The sequence below is a fragment of the Rhea pennata genome, chromosome 4 (assembly GCF_028389875.1).
Source record: "Rhea pennata isolate bPtePen1 chromosome 4, bPtePen1.pri, whole genome shotgun sequence".
NCBI lineage: Eukaryota > Metazoa > Chordata > Aves > Rheiformes > Rheidae > Rhea > Rhea pennata.
In genome coordinates, this window is record NC_084666.1 from 34,724,551 (window position 1) to 34,744,331 (window position 19,781).

Consider the following 19,781-nt stretch of genomic DNA (forward strand, 5'->3'; position numbering starts at 1 on the left):
TTTCTTTTATTATAAATGCTTGCAGTGGGATTTACACCATTTAACAGCAATTTCAAGACAAGGATCTCGAGAATAATCCTGAAATTTATAAACGTTATAAGTGTTTTTATAAACGCTTTATAACAATGTAGAAGGGAAAAATTAAGTCTGACATGTGGATTTTTTTTTCCTTTTACAAGCTAGTTTCATACTGCGATTATGCCATTATCATGAAAGTTAATGAATACCAAGAGTTAGAGAAATTTCAGAAAGATAACAATGTATGCTATCAGGCAAATTAACCGTTCTGATTGTCTTATTTACTTGAGCATAAAACAGAAAGAAATTATCAGGTAACTGATAGTAACTGATGGTAAACCATTAGGTAAGTGCTTGAAGTTTTGATAAGAGCTTTATCACTCTACTCCCTGTATCCACCTACCACAGGTCTCTGTGACACCCTGAACACTTCAAGCTCTCAGCTCCTGCATTGGTTTTTAACTTTCCACAATACCATGCAAAAGAAAGAAAAGTGCAACAAGTATCTGCAGCTGCATTCAGAGTTCTCCTATCAGATCCATCTTGTCAAGTGATATAAAACCCTGCTCATAGGTTCTGCAAATAAATGCATTAAAAAAAATCATTTGGGTTAAACAGGTATGTCCAATTAGCTCAGAGGGACAGAACTACAGACAAGAGCTCATATTCAGCTAAAAAGTAACTTGAGTTATGTGTCAAGCATAGTCTCATCCTCTTCTGTACAACACCCTTGTCATCCCATGATAATATTTTGACTTTCAACAGTTAACCTGTCAGCGAGCATAAAAGTTTAAGTTAGCTACTGAAATCTGTGCTACACCCCAATCACTTCAACAAGCCCATTTGGGGGAAGGGACTTAAGCAAGGGGAAATTAAGAAGGATTTAGCCACTGACCATTAAGACCGGCTACTGCAACCCATCTTCCCATGTTATAGTCACAGCTGCACAGCTGAGCAAAACAAAAATCAAAGTGGTAGTAAAGATAGATTTAAGCACGGGAGCAAGTTGATACCATACACTGAAAGAACATCCATCAGGTATAGCCTCTGCCTGGCATGTCCCTGCATTGCCTCTTCCCTCCATCTTTAGTAATGGGCATCTCCCAACAAACTGTGGAAAAGATAGATTACCATCACCAGTGCTCACAAAGGATCTCAGGAGACAAGAGAAGAGCCTACTCTATGGCACTGATTTAAAAAGCACAGAACAATGAAAGGCACCGTAACCTGTCTCTCTATCTACCAGATTTACCTCCACATGTAATGCTTGAGCGTGACATGCAAACACAACCGTAGCTATTTAAGCACTGCCGATCAGCTGTGCAAAAAATAACTGTGTATGCATGTTTACCCTGTTTGGAGGATGGAGGAGCAGGAGAAAAAACAACAAAAACCATTACAGTTCTATCACAATTAAAATTAGATGGCATATGTAATGCACTTCAGATGTAAAGTTTCCATTTTACTTCAGGCTAAATCATCATCGTGACAAAACCCACACATCATAAAAATGCACTCATCCAAAACAGCTTGAAGCTTGAGTTTCTAAAAGAAAAGTCCCTTTTTATAGCTGAAAATATAAGCATAGTTCTGTTTCTGTACCAGTCTTCAGCTCCATTTACAAAAGCAAATATCTAGATGCATAGTGGGAACACTCAGCAGGAGAAATCACCTTCAGCACAGCAGATTTTCTTCTTACGGAAATGGCTGCTTATTCGATTTGTCTTGCAATCCCTGCTTGAAAAGGAGCAATTTTCTCCACAGGGCTGCCCTGTGGTCAGTTACAGTGTGGGGTCTGAAAGCACTTCTCTCCTGTCATCCTGCAAAGGATGTTTCTGGTCATGCTGGGAAGTCATGTAGAAGATAGAGGGCACAGAAAATTAGAAGGTAAATTATACAAATCCTTCTACAGCACTGCAAGGGGTGGGGGTGGGGAGTGATTTGCTCAGTTTTACTCTAAGACAAGATATATGCCTCTCTGTATTTTTTTAAACAGCATTTAGAAAGAAAGGATCCTTCCTAAAATTTCTGCAGGACCCTCTAACATAACACAGAAGAAAGGAAAATGTCTCCATTCAAATAATTAAAACAGAAGTAGTATATCTGAGCAGTTTCTTATTTACATTACAGCAAACATCAAATAATCACAGCAACTTATTTTTGCTTTGCTGCTATTTCATTACTGGTTTTGAAGTCTTTTCTTTTGAAAACTTAAGATCCACTCCTACTTCCAGAAACTCAGATCCTTTCTCACTCATGCTACAATGCCCAATTTGCATATTTATCCTTTTACAAAACTGCTTTACTAGGATTAAATAATCAAATAACAATCAAATCTTCAGGCATTTCTCGTCCTTCAAAATGTTTAAGACATAGATTTTGCATAAAAAAAGCGCTATGTAAAATTTAGCTTAAATATGATTCAGTACGTTTAAGATCAAAAGGCAAGATGAGGAGAGTTCTACAGTTAGCAGTGTAGAAAAATGTGATTCTTCCAACTAGAACACATGTGACTGTGGAGAAGACTACAGTCAAAAAAAATAAATAGGAAGAAAGAACAAAAACAAGCAAAAAGCAAGCGTCCTCTTACAGTCACTGCTGCAACGATTATGACCATTTTGGAAAAGGGAACGTAGAAGGACAGCTGGAAGAGAGAGAAAGCAGATGCATGTAGGCTAAAAGATTTAGCAGTTTTGGACAAGTGTAAATGAGGGAAGTAGTGTAGCGCCAGCGTGCAAGATAGGAGCTTCTATTTACAATGGCCCATATGACTCCAAAAATAAACTGTCAACACCTCCGAAAGCACTACTGCTACTTTAGGTTTCTTGTCACGCAGCTTCAGCAATGACCAAAAGCAATCCTCCTGGCCACAGAAATTACATCATCCACCCGCAACAGGCATCATTACTGCGAACCTCTCAAATTATTGTGTCTCGACCTTGTAAGACATTTGACTCTCTCAGGGAGTCAAATGCAAAACTTACTTAACATGAACGAGATGCTTTTGTACGTTTTCCTTTGCTCTCCTAGGCGCACATGCCAGAAGATTCAAGGGATAGAAATCTGAAAAGAAAAAAGACCCTATAACATGCCATTTTTCACTACAGACGGTTTAACACAGTGATGTTCAGAAGTACTTTCAAGTACTTGCTACTGCTATTAAAGGGGCCTAACAGCAGAATATTTAGCCAAGAGGTGGCATCCACACTAGTTAGACAAGTGTAAAGAACCTCACCCTCTGAGCACCAACATTAAATGCATACCTTAATTCATGGGATAAAATAATTATAAAAATCTGTTCGGTTCACTGACTGCTAATTCTGTCTCCTCAGACAACGCAGAGTTGTGCAACCCTGTTCAGGCTCATTCATGGCTAGTCACATACTTGCACAGCATTCACTTTGTTTAGATAGCAGCAAAGCCCTCACTGGCCACTCACCCTGCACTAAGTGCTGTCCACATTTGTTGCTGTACCTCTCTTCCTGTGTAAAACACTGCCTAAGGAAGCTCCCACACTCAAAGAGACGGAAACTGAGACAGTAATTGTGTAAGTATTATTCCATATTTACTCTACTCTTACATTCTGCCTTAGGTTTCCACCTTTGGTCACTGCTGGAGACTGCAGAGCAGGCTAGACACACTCTTGGCCAGGCAAGGTGTAGCTGCTCTAGGTAAATATTGAGACGCTACAGAAGCTTCACTCTCACGATGAAACTTTGCCACAGGAAGAAGGAAATAGCTACCAGTAAGACCAATGCCAGATTGGAATAAAAGTTAAAAAATACTCATGATGCAAAAGACAGAAGCTCATTTACTAGTAGGAAAGAGATGGTCATATGCTGAACACCCATGCTCACCATGTTACTGCAGATACGTTAGCAGGCGCTGAGAGAACACAATTTAAAAAAGGACAAAGTAAGATTGTGCGAACAAGTTTTCATTCGGCATAAAGCTTATATTTAGTTTTCCATCATGAAATCCTTCTGTTATGGGGTAGTATGCTATGGCATCAGGAACGGGACATACAGGGAGGCAACGTCACCTGTGATGGTCTGTTCTACAAGAGTCCAACGATCCTTGTACTACCACAAAGCTGTGCTGTTCTTTTTAGGGGAAGTAGAAGAGCTTTTTCCTTAACTCTTTTCCTAAAATTCAGGAACATTAGATCCATAATCACATTACGGGAAAGGTCTCCAACTACTTCAAGAAAAAAAAACAAGACAAAAAAACAAATCTTCAGAATTAATTTTACCTATTTTTTGACAGATCCTCTTAATTCAAAGTTTACTGTACATAGACTGAGCCTGAAAATTTTGGTAGATGAAAGCCTCAGTGGAATAACTGCAACAGATTAGAACAGATTAGTTGCCTTAAATTTGTGTGAACTATAACAGTGATTGTATTGTAGGTGAGTGCTGGACACCGTTCCACACGTCAAGCAAAAAATGCTATCTTTTTCTTCAGGCACAACGTGAGTATCTGTTACCCATTTTATAAATAAAAGATTTCCTGTAACAAACTCCACTGGCTTACATAGTCAGCAATAGTAACTGGGTCAACAACTCAACTCTTAATTGATATACGAGGTTGCCATGTAACTAAATCAACTATAAAATTCAATACCTTAAGGCAAAACTTCAGCATACCAGCTATAAGTTTTGGGGTTGTGTTTTTTTTTTTTTTTTTAAAAAAAAAAAAGCAAGCAATAGTAAAGACTCCATTAAAAAAAGGAGGACCAATTTCACCACAGCATAAGTGGAACTACATCTATTTTGGCAGAATAAATAGTAATACTCTTTTTACATCTATTCTGCAGTACCGGGCATTTGTAGCTTCAGAAGAACATCATCTGTTCAGGTTTTAATATAATTGATAGTTAAGTAGGTAAACTCAAGTGATACAGAACAGAGCATCACTAATTAACTGTAGGAACCTGAGCGCTATAAAAATATTTTCTAAATCAATTCTTGTGACAAAGACCAATGCTAACACAAGTGGAAACATAGCCTTAGAAAGATTTATTTCTTCCTTAATGCGCAAGTTAACTTCCCTGTTCTCATTTTTACCTTAGGTAACAGCCTTTCCAGTAAATTAACTTTCATCTCAAAAACCTTAATATTTCTTTTTCTGTAATGCATACTTATGCAAAAAAAAAATATCTAGTTTTCCTTTTCCCTTGGTTTGACACAAGCAATTTATCCTATTGAAATGCATATCTAGCTCTATTTTAGAATATAAAACAAGGGAATATCAATATTGCTAACCTCACACTTTCAAAAATTTGAGCATGGACCAAAAACTCCAGATTAACTGAAAATGCTTTTTTTCTTTTCTGCAGGGTTACTGTGTCTTTTCAGTTTTGCACTTTTTCACTACATTTGAATTACTTAAACTCCTTTCTGACACTGAGCACTAGACTAACAGCAAGATTTTTGAGATGAACATATGACTTTCAGGAAACTCATTTAAAAAATCTAGCAAATTGTCACTTAAAAAGCTCAGAGGGAAATCCAGCCAAAGGTCTAGAACGCAGTATATAGATCATTCTTCCATTTTATATTGTAAACAAATTAATTTAGATTGCCTTTCACTTGCTTTTAATTATGTTTTGGTACCTTAAATATATGTATCCAACTAAAAACTTTGTCAAATAATGTTGCCATCAGCATAGATCTCTTGAAAACACACCACAGTTTTGGCACATTTTGAGAACCATAAAGAGAAGTACATATCATAATTGTAATTACGGTAACTGCATGTGCCTTTTAAACACAGAAGTGCTCAAAAGGCATACCAAAACATCACAGAAGAATTGAAGAGTGCCCTATAATGCAACACAAAGACATAATGCAATGAAGAGTCAAAATAAAGCCTGACTGACAATTACACTGGATCATTCCTTCTTCTGTGTATTGAAAGGAGAACAGATTGACACTTGAATGAATGGATTGTACGAAAAAGGAAGCAAGATTCACAGTGTAAGAATCTGCAATGACAAAAATCCAAGCTGCAGCAAGTGCTGAAATAACCATATCCCATGTCCTTTCCCTTGATTCATCAGCTCAGATGGAAGAGGGAGAGGAAATATACATACATATGTATGTGTATATATATATTTTTATATATAATCATGGGAGTTTTTGGAAGAACCAGACAAATGAAACAGAACAGAAATCCCAAAGGCGCAACATTCCCAAAATCTGTCTAAAACTCTCCCTCGCAAACCAATTACGTACATATTTCTAGAGTTCAAATAGCCTTCTAAAATAAAAACAACAGATGCAACTGTTAACAAAATGGGTTCTTACCTTTCTGCCTCTTCATTTGGGGAAAATTGCTGATTGTGGTTGCCTGAACTATTTCCACTACAATCTGATACCTGTTTAAAAACAGTAGGGGATAAGGGTGAAAAGGGAGGAGAGAAAAGGAAAAAAAATAACAAAAAAAAAAACCCAAAAAATGCTGTTAACTTCTTTCAGCAAGTTCTTCATACAGCACACTTGAGAATTAACAAAAACTCCTCCGTCTCCTGTTCATTTGGAAACAGTCATTTTTCATTACAATCCCAACCTAAGGAGTAGTGTGTATAAGGAACAGAGTAGGAGAAAAGTTTTGTCTCGAAACAAAATAAAAACATCCAAGTAACAACAATACTGCCTCCTCCTCTCCATTGCTGCCACCTTACAGCCACCTAGTAGCATTTGGTGAACAAAACATTAAGCCATGCTCTTAATATTAAAATCATATAGAGTTACCTGTACCAAGCTAAGATGGGAGTTCAGTTCAAGAGAAAAGCCAAGTCCTGCAAGGTTCTTCTAGCTAATGCATTCAATATATTTATATTGAATTATATTATTATTTATATTATATATATTATATTGAATTATATTATATTTATATTGAATATATTATTTCAATATATTCATATATTTATATGGAGCACACATAACTGAGAAGAGATCTTAAAGTACTACGCTCCAGGAATAATTAAAACCTGTTTGTTGCAAGGCAGCTGATGCAGTCAGTAAACCAAATTTTAAGCAAAATTCATCTTGTAACTAGTATATATCACATATTCAGTAAAGAAAACTACTGCCCATTAAATATACATAAACTTAGAAATTCTGCTCATGGCAACCTCTTGAATGCTTCTCAATGCATTTCCTTGTCAGCTATTAATACAAGCAATAAACCTAGTATTCTAGTAAATTGATCTCATTGCTGTAGGAATTCCCTAACCTCATCTATCAAGTTATCTTCTTGATGAAGCCTGGTCTCCTGGAAGTCTCCAATTTTAATGACTACTTATTCTCAGTTTTAAGAAAGAACCTATGATCTTTAAATTATATTCTCCTTCTTCAACGTATACTTCTTTCATCAGCAATATTCATTTCCCCTCACTCTTCTTGTTTCCCGTAATTATTTTAGAATTCAGACCGTCTCTGCCTCTATGTGCAGACATACCATTTCACACAGCATGAATTATATCATTTGCTCACTTATAACTGAACTTACAGGGTTGATCTAATTTTGGGGGGGGACAGCCATCTTAATTCTACACAATTCATTCAATTACTAAGTTAAAATTTGAGAACTCATTTGGAAACCTTGAGTTTTGCTTTTTGCCATTACTTTTGCCATTACTTGTGGTCTTGCCATTACTGTGCCAAGACCACAACCAATGTGGTCTTGGTTGTTTCCATCCAACACCACAGTTCTGACCAGCGTTTGAGAAGAGCAGCTGCACAGCAGGAGTGTAGCCTGGTGTGCACACGTCCTGCATCTAATTCCCTGCTTGATCACAGATGTCCCAAAAGAGTCTGGGCAGCTCGCTTAAACTTGTGGTGCCCCAGCTAGTACATATGTAAATGGGATTATAAACAGCACCCCTTCCCTTCACTCGAGTGTTCTAAGTTTGAAAACAGTGAATATTTTGATTGATCAAACACCATGGTCAGGACAACCAGTGGCTGTCCTTTTCTTCCTTCCAGATTTAGTCCTAGTTACTCACACATAGCTTCACACGTTTTCATTATCAACATGGTAATATCACAGAATCATAGAATGGTAAGGTTGGAAGGGACCTCTGGAGATCATCTAGCCCAACCCTCAGCATAGCCTATACAGGGATTGAACCCGCGACCTTGGCATTAGCAGCGCCACGCTCTAACCAACTGAGCTAAACATGCCCCCAGTATAAAAAAAAAAAAAAAAATCTTTTTTTTGCTGCTCTTTATTACACATTCAAGTAAGGAAGATGCTCTAAGTTACAGGCTCAGAGACAGTATTTAGTCTGTTCCTCCTAAGCACAGACCTGTGCCTACACTCGCTCGGTCACAGGGCTGCATGTCACAACCCCACTTGCTTTCCGGCATCCCAGGAACACCATCTTACCTACACTGGCCTGCCAGACCATTACCCTTTCTCCTGGCAAGTTTCTCCTAAAAATTTAGCTGTTAAATATTCAGTGGTTCTGATAAATAACCATCTCAGGAAGTTTTAACGTGATGCATTCGTTTTATTTGCAAAAAACAAACTGTTCAAGACAAACCTGAAAGCGTGGGCTCACAGGCATTATTTCTACTTTCCCTCTCTTACTGCTTTCCCTAATCCTAGTCATGATCATTCCTTTCCATCAATTCTTAAGTAAAAGATGAGACACTGAGCCAGTGATAATGGCCTCTCTTATGACAAATTGCCTAGTGACCTTTTGCCACTATACTAATAAATAACAGAATAACTACAATGCTGATCTTTAAAACACAATGGAAACTATCCACCAGTTTATTTCCTTATCACAGTGTATTCTCAGCTATGTTTTTAACTCATCAAGTCTTTTATCTCTAGCCTTCCTCTGACAGAGTAACTAAATTTGCTTCATCTCTCTGACATGGAAGAATTCATCTTTTCTTACTTATTTGTAGCAGGCTTCCAATTCACCTTAAATCTGAGGAGAAATGAAGGTGAAATTTCATTATATAAATTTTTCTTCTTGAAAGAAATAAGGACATCAAGTTTTGTGGAAACTTTATAAAACAGGAATAATATTCTACCCCTCGTCATGATGGAAGGTATATATTATAAATATCAACTTTGAGGGATATCCATAGATAGCCATATAATCCCCCCTTCTCCAGAAGCTTTTTTTTATTGTTTTTAAAGGAAAAGCTGTAACTAAAGGACCTGTGCAAATTTTCAGAAAATAAAGGTATGAAAGAAAAAAAATTACAAAATTGTTCCTCAAAAATCAGCAAATCTGAGTAGATACGACTTCTTCTGAGTACAAATACCAGCTTTCCAAAATGTCACTTAAAAAGCAAAAGAGAGAGAAATTCTGTTAAGAGATAAAGTAACCAAAACGTAGAAACCTACTATAGCTAAAAATGAACTGTCATTTTAAAAATCTCTCCAAAATTAATGATAAGTAGTTTTTGCATCATTTATGTGAGTAGTGAAAACAGAACCTGTACAAGCAATACAAGATTTCTTCTATTCAGGCAAAGCTTCTAACAAGGGAGAGAAAAAGGAGTTACAAAATCCCAGTGTCGTCACTAGCCTTTTAGGGAAAGCCACTTGCAATGCAAAAAGTCAGCAGGCTTGCTCACAGTGAGATGCGGGGTGCACAGCCTCCCACTCGTTTCGGATCCCCCAGCCAAAAGCAACAACGCTCTTCGTTCACAAGTTTCTGCTGGTCCAGCTGGGGATGTTTCCCTGCCTACCCAACAACACTCACCTGGCTCTCATCAGAAGAAAGTCTAGTAAAACACTGTCAAGGAACCAACCCGAAAGGATGCCTCATGAAACTGCAGAAGTCACATACACACATATTTCAGAGCACCCAAGAGCCTGTGTTTTCTTGACTTATAGTCAGGCAAGAGTTTGAGGAATTCTTTTATCAGTGCCTGACAGCTTCTTTCAATTCAGCAATACGTTTTACCTTTATTTTAGTAAGTAATTATGTTCATCTACAAAGATAAAGCACAGCAGGGCTGTTTCAAAGAAATACCGAGCTTCTCAGCAACCACCGTGCCTTGGGATAAATTTCCTCAAAGCTAAGCTTACAGAGAAAATTGTTAGTACTTAAATATGTTCGTTACCAAGATCTTACATGGCAACACTAGGACTAACAGAAGCAAAGCAAAAACCTTCATGCTAATATAGTCTTTGCAGCTTAAAGCACATAGATGCCATGCACTGGCTTAGGACAGGCTTTGAAAAATTATTTCAAAAAAAGGGGGGGGACGAATTTTAGATAAATAGATGCTATTCTAGATGATCTCCAGAGGTCCCTTCCAACCTTATCAATTCCATGATTCTACGATTATTCTAAACGTGAAACCTGGGTGAATACAAATGTGCCAATGACTTATTTGTCTAGAAAAAATGGAAAAAATTTTCCGACTCCTGTCCTTCCAATATAATCTAACCTCTTCTCTTAATTTTAACTGCAGAATATCTTATTTATTTCCTCCTCTTTAACTCCCTCTTTGTGTATTTTCCTATGGCTTATTGTTGTGAATTACAGCATGAAATATTTATTTTGTTCATCCCTATATGGACCACTATTTGTTTTCTCAGACATAAATCTTTAAAACTTTCACTAGTTAAGTCACAAAAGCTTTGCAAAATGTACCACAGAAATTAGGGATCGCTACAGGTTCTCACATCTCTCTGGGTGCTCCCATAGTGATGGAGACCAAACAGGACGGGAATCCCTCCTCCAACAGTGGAGTGCTCTGTAACTACCATCCTAGGGACTGGCTCAATACTAACAAAAAAAGCAAGAGCACTGCCTCAAAAATCAATTACCTTTCCTCTTTGAAAAGAGAGATATTTTCTTAGATGTATCCCACCCAAATACTAACCAGCTCAAACTGATCAACATTATACAGCCTGTATGAGAACACATCTCAAGACGACGGTGGTTGGACTGCATAGACTGGAAAGCAGAAACGTAAGTGCAGCCAAAACTACATTACTTTATAAAGCAAATTTGCCAACCTGATATTAGAGAACACAATTTAAAGTGACCTATCAGCTAAAAAGACAGCCCATTGAGCATTAATGTGCCTAAACAACAACAACAACAGAAAAGTTGGGTTTCTTTAGAAACAAGCAGATCCATTAGTGCTATTATGCTAATAAATATGATGTCAATTAGGTTTTAGATAGAGTCTAATAGAGAGTAATTTCTGCTCTCAGCAGAAGCACATGGGCCCAGAGTAAAGAGCAAATTTTACAGCAGATGAACAATAAGTAGCCAGGCAACAAAATCACTTCACTCTATCATCTAAATGCGTTTTTCCATTTCAGAAATGCAAATTGTTTCAGAGTCAAAAAGAGGAACAAGAAAAAGAATAAAGTTATTTATGCAGCCCATATGCTTCCTCTCAGCAAACCATCAGTTAGGCTGATCAAGTTGAAGGCCTGCGTGATGGCAGCTTGCACGGAGGAAGCCAAACGGGATCAGCGTGCTCGTGCCTTTCAGAAGCTCCTGCAGCCATTCAGGGAGAGAAAAAGCTGACCTCTGTCAGGGCAGGCAGGCAGGCAGGAGGGGAAATACCCTAGAAACAAAAATGTCCTGCGACATTTCTGGCTGGCAAGCACAGATGAAGACTGACACTCAGTGAATGGCTTCAGCAGTCCTCTAATGTTTTGGTGTGCTCAACAGAACCAACCCAAGGGCATCTAGGGAGACACAACCACAGCAGCATCTCTGCTGCCTGCTTCCCAGCGACTTACTTCTTATCTTTTCGCTTACATCAGAAATCAGGGGAGACACAGCTCAACTATAAAGATAAGGCAAGCATAAACATTCTGTGCTTGGACATGCATGCCCGAGATACAAGTGATATCTTACAATGGAAGTTGGATGGAAGGAAGGAGAGAAGTAGTTATCCAAAATTTTGGGGAGGGGAATAAATTTCTATGAAGGTGAGCTGATGCTATTTGCATAAGTAAAGAACATTAAACATCAATTCACTGTATACAGGGGTTTAGTGTTTTCATTAGCTCCTTAAATAATTCTTCAGAGTTCACTGCTGTGTTTAGAGATGCAATTGGGAAACACCTCCCTGTAATAATCCAGGAAAATGTTTGAGCCAGTGGTGATTTCCAGCACATTTTACATTTCCCTGTTTCCATATCCCAGAATCACAGCAAGCTGCTCTGAATGCCCAGTGTCTATAGTGTTGCTATGGCTTACTGCCATCAGACCCCTAACACCAGTCATATTTCATAAAGATATCAAGGAGATACCGCACACTAGTAGAAATTCAATGTATTATTCTATCTAACTCCCCAGAGGCAAGACTCAAAGAAGGGTCTGGTATGCTTTCAACAAGAGAATAATCCTCAGTATACTGCCATCAATTGTAGTAGAAGTGTTTTAACTTTTTTGCCACCCAATTGAAAAGCAGACTGTATTAGAGATCTAACATTTGTTGTGCCTTATCCTTACAGTCTCTGCTTCACAAAAAAAAAAAAAAAAAAAAAAAAAAAGTTAAAAAGAAAAATCACAATTCATTCAAATCTCAGCAATGGATTGGCATAAGAAGCGTATTTAGTTTTGAATGAGCTACAGTGAAACATCAAATACCTCAGTTGTTTCAGGAATTCAATATCAGAGTTGCTGTTGATGAGCTTGATGAACTCCTCATAAGAAGGAGCATATGTATAGTCTTTCTTGTGATGCTCATTCATCTGTTCTCTGTACTCCAGCTGGCTGAGCAGCATTCGGTTGATATAATCTGGATCACTCAGCAGTTCCACCATTGGTTTCAGTACTGGAGAGGAAAAATATTTTAAAACAAAATCCTTATGCTGAAGAACAACTATCGTCCTTAAAATTATTTTGAATAAAAAGTAAAAATATACAAGTTGATAAAAATATCAAGAAACTAGACTTCTAGACTCCATACTGCACTCAAGACTACGTACTTTTCTTCTTGAGAAAAGTGTATGTTTGGGCTATTACATAAAGTGATGTATATTCATCAAGTCGAGCCCAAATCAGAAAAGTTGTCACAGAGTTTTTGTTCTTTCTGCTCTGTGTCTTAAATGCTATGCTACACATAATTTTCACTTGTAATGGCTGTTAAGTGAAATGAATTGTGTAACAAACTTGGGAATTCATGGCTTCCAAATTTTGACTTCAGTGACAAAATAGTGACTAATACACTTAATCAGACTATAAATGTATCTGATACGATAAAAAAACAAAATAGAAAATCTTAATTTAAAAAAGAAGTATGCAGGATAAATCAAAGTCTGCAGAAGCAGTTACATTTGGTATCTTGATTCATTTATAATCAGATCCTTAAGTCTAGGAGTCTACATATCTGAATAAAGCATAAAAAGGTTAGGATTATTCACACAATCACTAAAAATAATGCTACTAGAGACTCTAAAAGGTTTCCTTTATGACAAAAATACAAGAATGGACTGAACAAATAGGTTTTTATCCTGAGAGATGCCAAACAGCGTGGTATTAAACCAGGAAAGCCATTAAGTATATGCTTAATTTTGAGAATGTCTTACTGGTCTCATGTTTACAGAAATAAGCACAGAATAAAATGCTATGAAATACTCTGCTGACTTATAGGATCAGGTCCTGCAACTAACCACTGCTCCAGATTTCAATTGTCTGTGCAAGACTAAGTTATGCATGTACTGGTTATCATATAAATTAGATTTCAGAGGTTAAAAGCATAGCATCAAGACTTATACATAATGAAGTTTGTAATTACTTATACTGTACAGGTGCAAGTCATTAATCTCTGATCTTTGATCTACCTTTTGTTGCAAGTATTTCTGCAAGGACTATGCGCAAGCTGACAGACTGGACATCCTTTGAGGGTAGGAGACAAAACACCAGAATTTGAGAACATTTTTGCAGGAATCTTACTTCTTCATCAGCGGTCCTCAAGCATGGGTGCAGCAAAAATGGCTTCGGTGGATCTTCTTGCCTAACAGGGGGAAGAGAGAGAGAGAAAGAGAGAAACAGAAATGGGGGAGAAGAGAGAGAGAAACACAGAGGGAAGGAAAAGAGAGAAAATGGGAAGAGAGAGAGAAAGATAACTCAAGGGATAACATCACTTGCATCATGATTAGTCACTATTTGTCAAAATATCTAAACTATGCAAAATACCTATTATCAGGTAAGTAACTTCAATGTTAAGACGTGTATTTTTCAAATCTTGCTTACTGATTACATTAAGACACACTTCCAATTCTCTTTGTCCTACCAGTGTTTTCACCTACCATAACAGAAATACAGTATTTTAAAACTGCATCAAATAGAGGAAGACCAATACCTGGTAAAAATAAATAAATAAATAAATAATAACAAAAAGGTTGTCTGAATATAGAAAGCCCTGTTTCCTCATCACTTCTACAGTGAAATCTTCTCCAGACAAGACAGACTTAAAAAGCAAACACAGTCTTGTAGAGCCTTGCACTATTAAAAATATTAAAAATATTATTTCAAACTATTAGTTTGAAAAATGGGTCTAGATGTTATATACTAAAACTATGAACTTTTGTTTCCAGTAAACAAATTCTTCTAGTAAATATTTGGCCTATTTGACCTGACTTTTTCATAAAGCAGCAGTTTTCAGTCTGTCAACTGCAGACTATATCAAATGGCTCTGTTAAAGATACCTATACAGTAACAGACTTGCTACTATCAGCTACCTACACCTGAAGTGGGAAACAAATTTAGAAAAAGTTAAAAAAAAAAAAATCTCAAATAGAGAGTGGTTACAGTCAGGATGGCAAAACAAGAAAAGATGACATGACCTCCAAAAAGCAAAGACACTCTGCCAGACAAGTCACTCTCCATAGTTTGGCAGCTTAGAACTGAGTGTTTCAGTGACTCTGTCAGTCAGTGGAGTATACAAAACATGAACTTTGAAAGTGTGAAGTGTTAGGAGCTCAGCATGTGTGCTGTCCCACGCTTGGGGCCATACTCACGCAGGCAGCATGCTCACCCAAAAACGATGCAGCCCTGGACCTGGCAAATAGATCCTCCCTTCCCGGCAATTGTGGCAGGTGCATTCGTAGAAGAAGAGGTCAAGACAGAGTCTTTTAGCGCTAATAGCCAGTCACGTCACTACTGCAGCACGAAGCACTGGGCGAGTGCTGTGCACCACCACGCAGGCGCAGCAACACGTTGGATGAGCAGCTGCTGAATGAACTGATGGTACCAGCTCTGCTGTTTGCAGACTCCCTAAACAACTCCTGTCACAGGTTTTTCTGAAAGAAGCGGGGAGCTAAGCCAAGAAAATCAGATCAGTTTATCTCCTCTTTGCGGGTGCCAGTGGTTTTCTGCACTTTCACAGCCTGCCTGACCAGACATGCCATAGAAACTCCTTAATGCCAGTCCCAGCAGCACCTCCTCTTCATACAGAAATGGCTCTGGGAATAGGGACAAGCTGCTCTAGAAGTTCTCTCACAGCCACGTGCCTCCTGTGCTTCCATCACTTGCTAGTTTTACAGCAAGCTGACCATGCCAATGGCTCCAGCAAGACAGGCACAGCAGCACCTGAAAGAGGCCGCGGTAATTCCCAAAGGAAGCCAGGACTGGGGCTTCAGCAGAAGGCTCTAAGGTGTTACAAAGGCCCGTATCTTTCACATCTCACATTGATACTTTCTTCCCTCTTCTGCAGCGTCCATCTCCTTCCCAGAGCTGGAAGCTACTGTTCTGGTTAGAAGCCACTGGCTGATACTCACAGTCCTATTGCTTCTGTGCAAGAATGAGTGACCAAGAATCATATGAATTCAAGCAAGGAGCTTCAGTTAAGACACCACTATACAGCCACTAGTGACAGGCAGTAGTGTGCAACAACTGACTTTGGCAGGTGTGATGGAATAACACCACCATCACTATTCTAATAATACAAGTCAGTTGTTTTCACGTAACCAAAAATTAGCTTTCAATCTGATTTTCAGAACAAGAAAGTAAAAGCAGAATGTTGTTTCTATTTGACTGAAATATTTCATTCAATTGCAAATCAAATGTTTTGTTTTCATATGTGGATATAGAGGGGCTTTTTTTAATTGTTAAAAGCTAGACAAATTTCAAAACAAAACCACTGAAACAGCTTGGGGTGAAATACTGTTTGTTCTTCTAAGAAGCAGTAGTTTTTGGAGATGAAGTGTAGTCTTCATTATCAGCCAGTGCAGGTGGTGCAGCTGATTTAGCTCAGAAAGCCTGTTTATCTTGTTTTGGTAGGATCTCCTCTCTGGCTATTTTCCTCAAAGCATTTCTATTCCTCTTGCATAACCCATATGCATCCTACAGTCTTTTCTACCTTGCATCAAATACCTCAATCACATGCTCTCCGTAAAGGCATTCATTATTTATCCAAAAATCAGACACATCCCAAGCAGACTGGCAGACAGAAAGTCTGGGGCACTGGTATACAGCCACCTCTTACTGAGGAATTAAACTCTGCTCTTCGAGAGAGGTCAGTCCACCCAAATTCAACTACTTAAAAACACTGCTATAAGCATATGCTAAAGGCCAGAGAATGCAACAAAACATGCTTAGCATCAGCTGGCTAGGAGCCAACCAGCTTCTCCTAATAATCAATTCCTACGTAAAAATAGCAATGATATGGAGTCAGAACTAAAAGCAACTGGCCAACCCTACCTTTATTTAAGATGATTGCCTTAGCCCAGGAGCATGGCAGCATTTGCCTGTGAACACAAGCACGCACACCTTCCTTTTTGGAAGGTCCTTCCACCTTCTCACCTTATTCATGGAATGTCCTGCCTAACTATTAGATCCAATTATGTTTTCGTAACATGTGCAAAGCATAAAGCAGAGCAGTAATGCACATATGATTTCACTAAGCAGGGATTAAAGTAGTCTTCCGCTTCAGTATCTCTCTAAAACCATCCACACTTGGCAAAAATTCCCTGAGGAATTCCAGCCTGTTTGGGACTGCAAACACAGTGGAACATTAACTGCACCTATACTATCATGCAAGAAAAGCTATTTTTCATAGTGTCCCTCTTGTACAAATCTATTCACAGCCAACAGCCAATACATACAGCTTGGCTGTGCTGGACCCATGCCAGGACTTTTCTGGTACATAGTCAACAAATAAAACAAACAGAAAATTGAACAGAATAAACAAGTAGGATGGCAAATATTTGGCTCTTATCCATCTAATTTATCTAATGTGTTTTTGCCTACAGGAAGGAAAGGAGAGAGGGAAGCTGCATGCTCTCCAGATCATTAAGGAAAGTTTCAACTTTTTCTGCAGTTCCCACCATTACTTAAGAGGATCTGGATCTCTGGAAGAGGTATTCTTTCAATTGTTTCACTAACCAAACTGTGCCTAAAATGTGGTCTAAAAAGTAAAAGGGAAGGCACAGATCTCTATGAAATTTCTGTGAAAAGTATATGGGAAAAAAAAGTCTTTGGGAAATTCACTTCTAAACAAGCCCTGTACACCAGTGCCAAACAGTTGCACCAACAAATCCTGATGTTCTCATCACTGTTTGGGCAAGAGAAATAAAGTACTGCTTATCTTTCTATCCAATTTTGGACATACGTGTTATTAGGACTGTGTGGTTGGATTTTCTGAACAATAAGCCACTTAGCAATCACAGAAAACTCTTAACCAAAACTGTGCACAGATATTTATAGAGAGCTTTGAAAGCCCAGCCAATTATCCATAAATTCTGAGCACAACTGTGTGCAGTGAACTAATCTAAACCCAGCACTGTGGCAAATAGCTGTAAAATAAGCATCATACAAGCTTTGTAAATCAGACTTATTTCATCTGCTTTAAGCACAAGAAAAATAATGGCAAGTGGCAGCTTAATTCATTTGCTTCTTCAACAATCAACACTGAAGTAATAGTGACATATATTGGTATACCAAGATGCAGCGACTTCAGTGATTTAAAACTGTAGACAGAACTCATGTTTTACATATGCTTACGGATCACGACTTTTTACTTCTCCATGAGCTACAAAGCCAGCACCAATCTTGTGCAAGTTCTTCCCAGAAATTTTCATTTTATGAATTCTTCAAGCATGCTCTGAAATTTTAACACTATGCAATGTAATTTCATAGTTTCAGAAAGCAAATGACTTCCCTTTAGCTGCCCCCAAATCAGTGGATGATCAGGAAACAGTCTGTGAATAAAGATCTGTAAACAGGGCCTGCTAAAACAAATGCTTTTGTCCTGGGTCTATTCCAAGCAGTGCACTCTGAGACCAAACTGACAGTCCAGGTAGCTATCCCCTGCCGTGAGATCTCTGCATGCAGTTATTGAATGGATAACTGCATGACTTTGTCCCTTATTGTTGCAAACCTATGAGTTTATGTAGTACTTTAAAAGGGACAGCAGTACAGCAGATTTATTTTGGTGTTCTTGAAGACAAGCAGTTAAAAATATTACTAGCATTATAGAAATCTACCATAATTTTCTTTCTAAGCTATAACTACACAAGCATGAATCTACATTAACACTTCTTTAACCAGTAATTCCTCATTTCTCAAGAATGCAGCATCCACAACAATTCTCTAATATACCATCTATCTAATCATCTATCACTGGACTTTCAGGCTTATTAAAACCAGGACCTCAAGGAAACAACTCTTTCATCTAGAATCCCCTCTAGATACCCACAGTTCTGTCTAGGCCTTTCCAGTAACCCTCTGCATTGTGAAGGCTCAATACACTCAAGAGTATTAACAGACTCCTAATTTTGGTGGGTGGATTACAAGCTCCTGATGCAAAACATCGTATTTTTATGTACTCAGCCCTCATGACTGTGTGGGAAACCTTAATAATAGGTTCCTAAAAGAAGGTGAAACAATTAAAAACCAATCCCAAAGTTATCATTTAGAACGTCCAACTCACAGACTTGGCATGCTTGGAGCTGCCAGCACTACTGGCCCTAGGCAGAAATCTCAGAAATAAATGCACTGACCAGGAGATAATCATAAGAGAGACTAGGAACCTCATGATGACAGATATGATGAATTTGTTTGCTTCAGAAAGAGGAAGCGAGTAAATAAATAGCATCAAGGACAAAGTCCTCAAAACATTAACAACTCTACAGGAAATTACGTAAGGGTCATTTCTCCTGAAAAACTCACAAAATGTTCCATTCAGTCTCGCCATTTCTTTAATCAGTATTTCAAAAGAGAGTTTCATGAAGTTACATTTAAGTTGTAATCAGTGCAATTGTGAGCTGAAGTGCACGTGCAACTTGTTCTAAATGATTTTCATCACCACATTCAACACTCATCAAGCACCTTCATTAAAAGGATTGAGAACTACGAGAGCCACATGGAGCCTGCTTCTCTTTACCTGTATTGCCCTCAGATCTCTAAACTTCTTGACACTGCAGCATAATTAAAATTGCTTGATCTGTTTGAACTTTCTAAGAAATAGAAGAAATTATTTTATACCTTTATACGCCAACATCATAAACACACCTGAAAAAAGCACCCACTTAAAAAAAAAAAAAAAAAAAAAAAAAAGCCATCTCAAAATTTCCATAGCAGCTGTCTAGCCAACTTATCAAGATACATCAGCAGGTTTTATAAATCACTTCACCTCACATTTACTGTGTGGATAATTCTGCTATTTATATAGAGAGAAAAATTTTCAGTGACCTCTCTTCAGTCACAGCTAGCTGCTACAGGACAAAGCATTCGGCATGTAACGCTCATAACAGATCCAAAGGATGTACAAACAACTTACAAAATGCAGTATGACCCACATGAGCATAAT

At 38.0% G+C, this 19,781-nt stretch overlaps 1 protein-coding gene across 5 annotated transcripts in view; it reads right to left on the minus strand.

The window, feature by feature from the left end:
• The window catches only part of SNX25 (sorting nexin 25), an 82,362-nt gene that overhangs the window by 39,527 nt on the left and 23,054 nt on the right, over positions 1 to 19,781 (minus strand). For 4 of the 5 annotated variants that reach the window (XR_009958404.1, XM_062575711.1, XM_062575712.1 and 1 more), the window contains exons 4-6: positions 13,813 to 13,985; positions 12,617 to 12,803; positions 6,327 to 6,397 (exon numbers count right to left, since the gene is read on the minus strand). Coding sequence is in view for 4 of the 5 variants with exons in the window: in XM_062575711.1 (XP_062431695.1) it covers positions 6,327 to 6,397; positions 12,617 to 12,803; positions 13,813 to 13,985 (431 nt within the window). In the remaining variant the exon portion in view is untranslated. Of the gene's footprint in view, positions 1 to 6,326; positions 6,398 to 12,616; positions 12,804 to 13,812; positions 13,986 to 19,781 lie in introns of those variants that run through there. The other variant, XM_062575713.1, reaches the window with a different exon arrangement.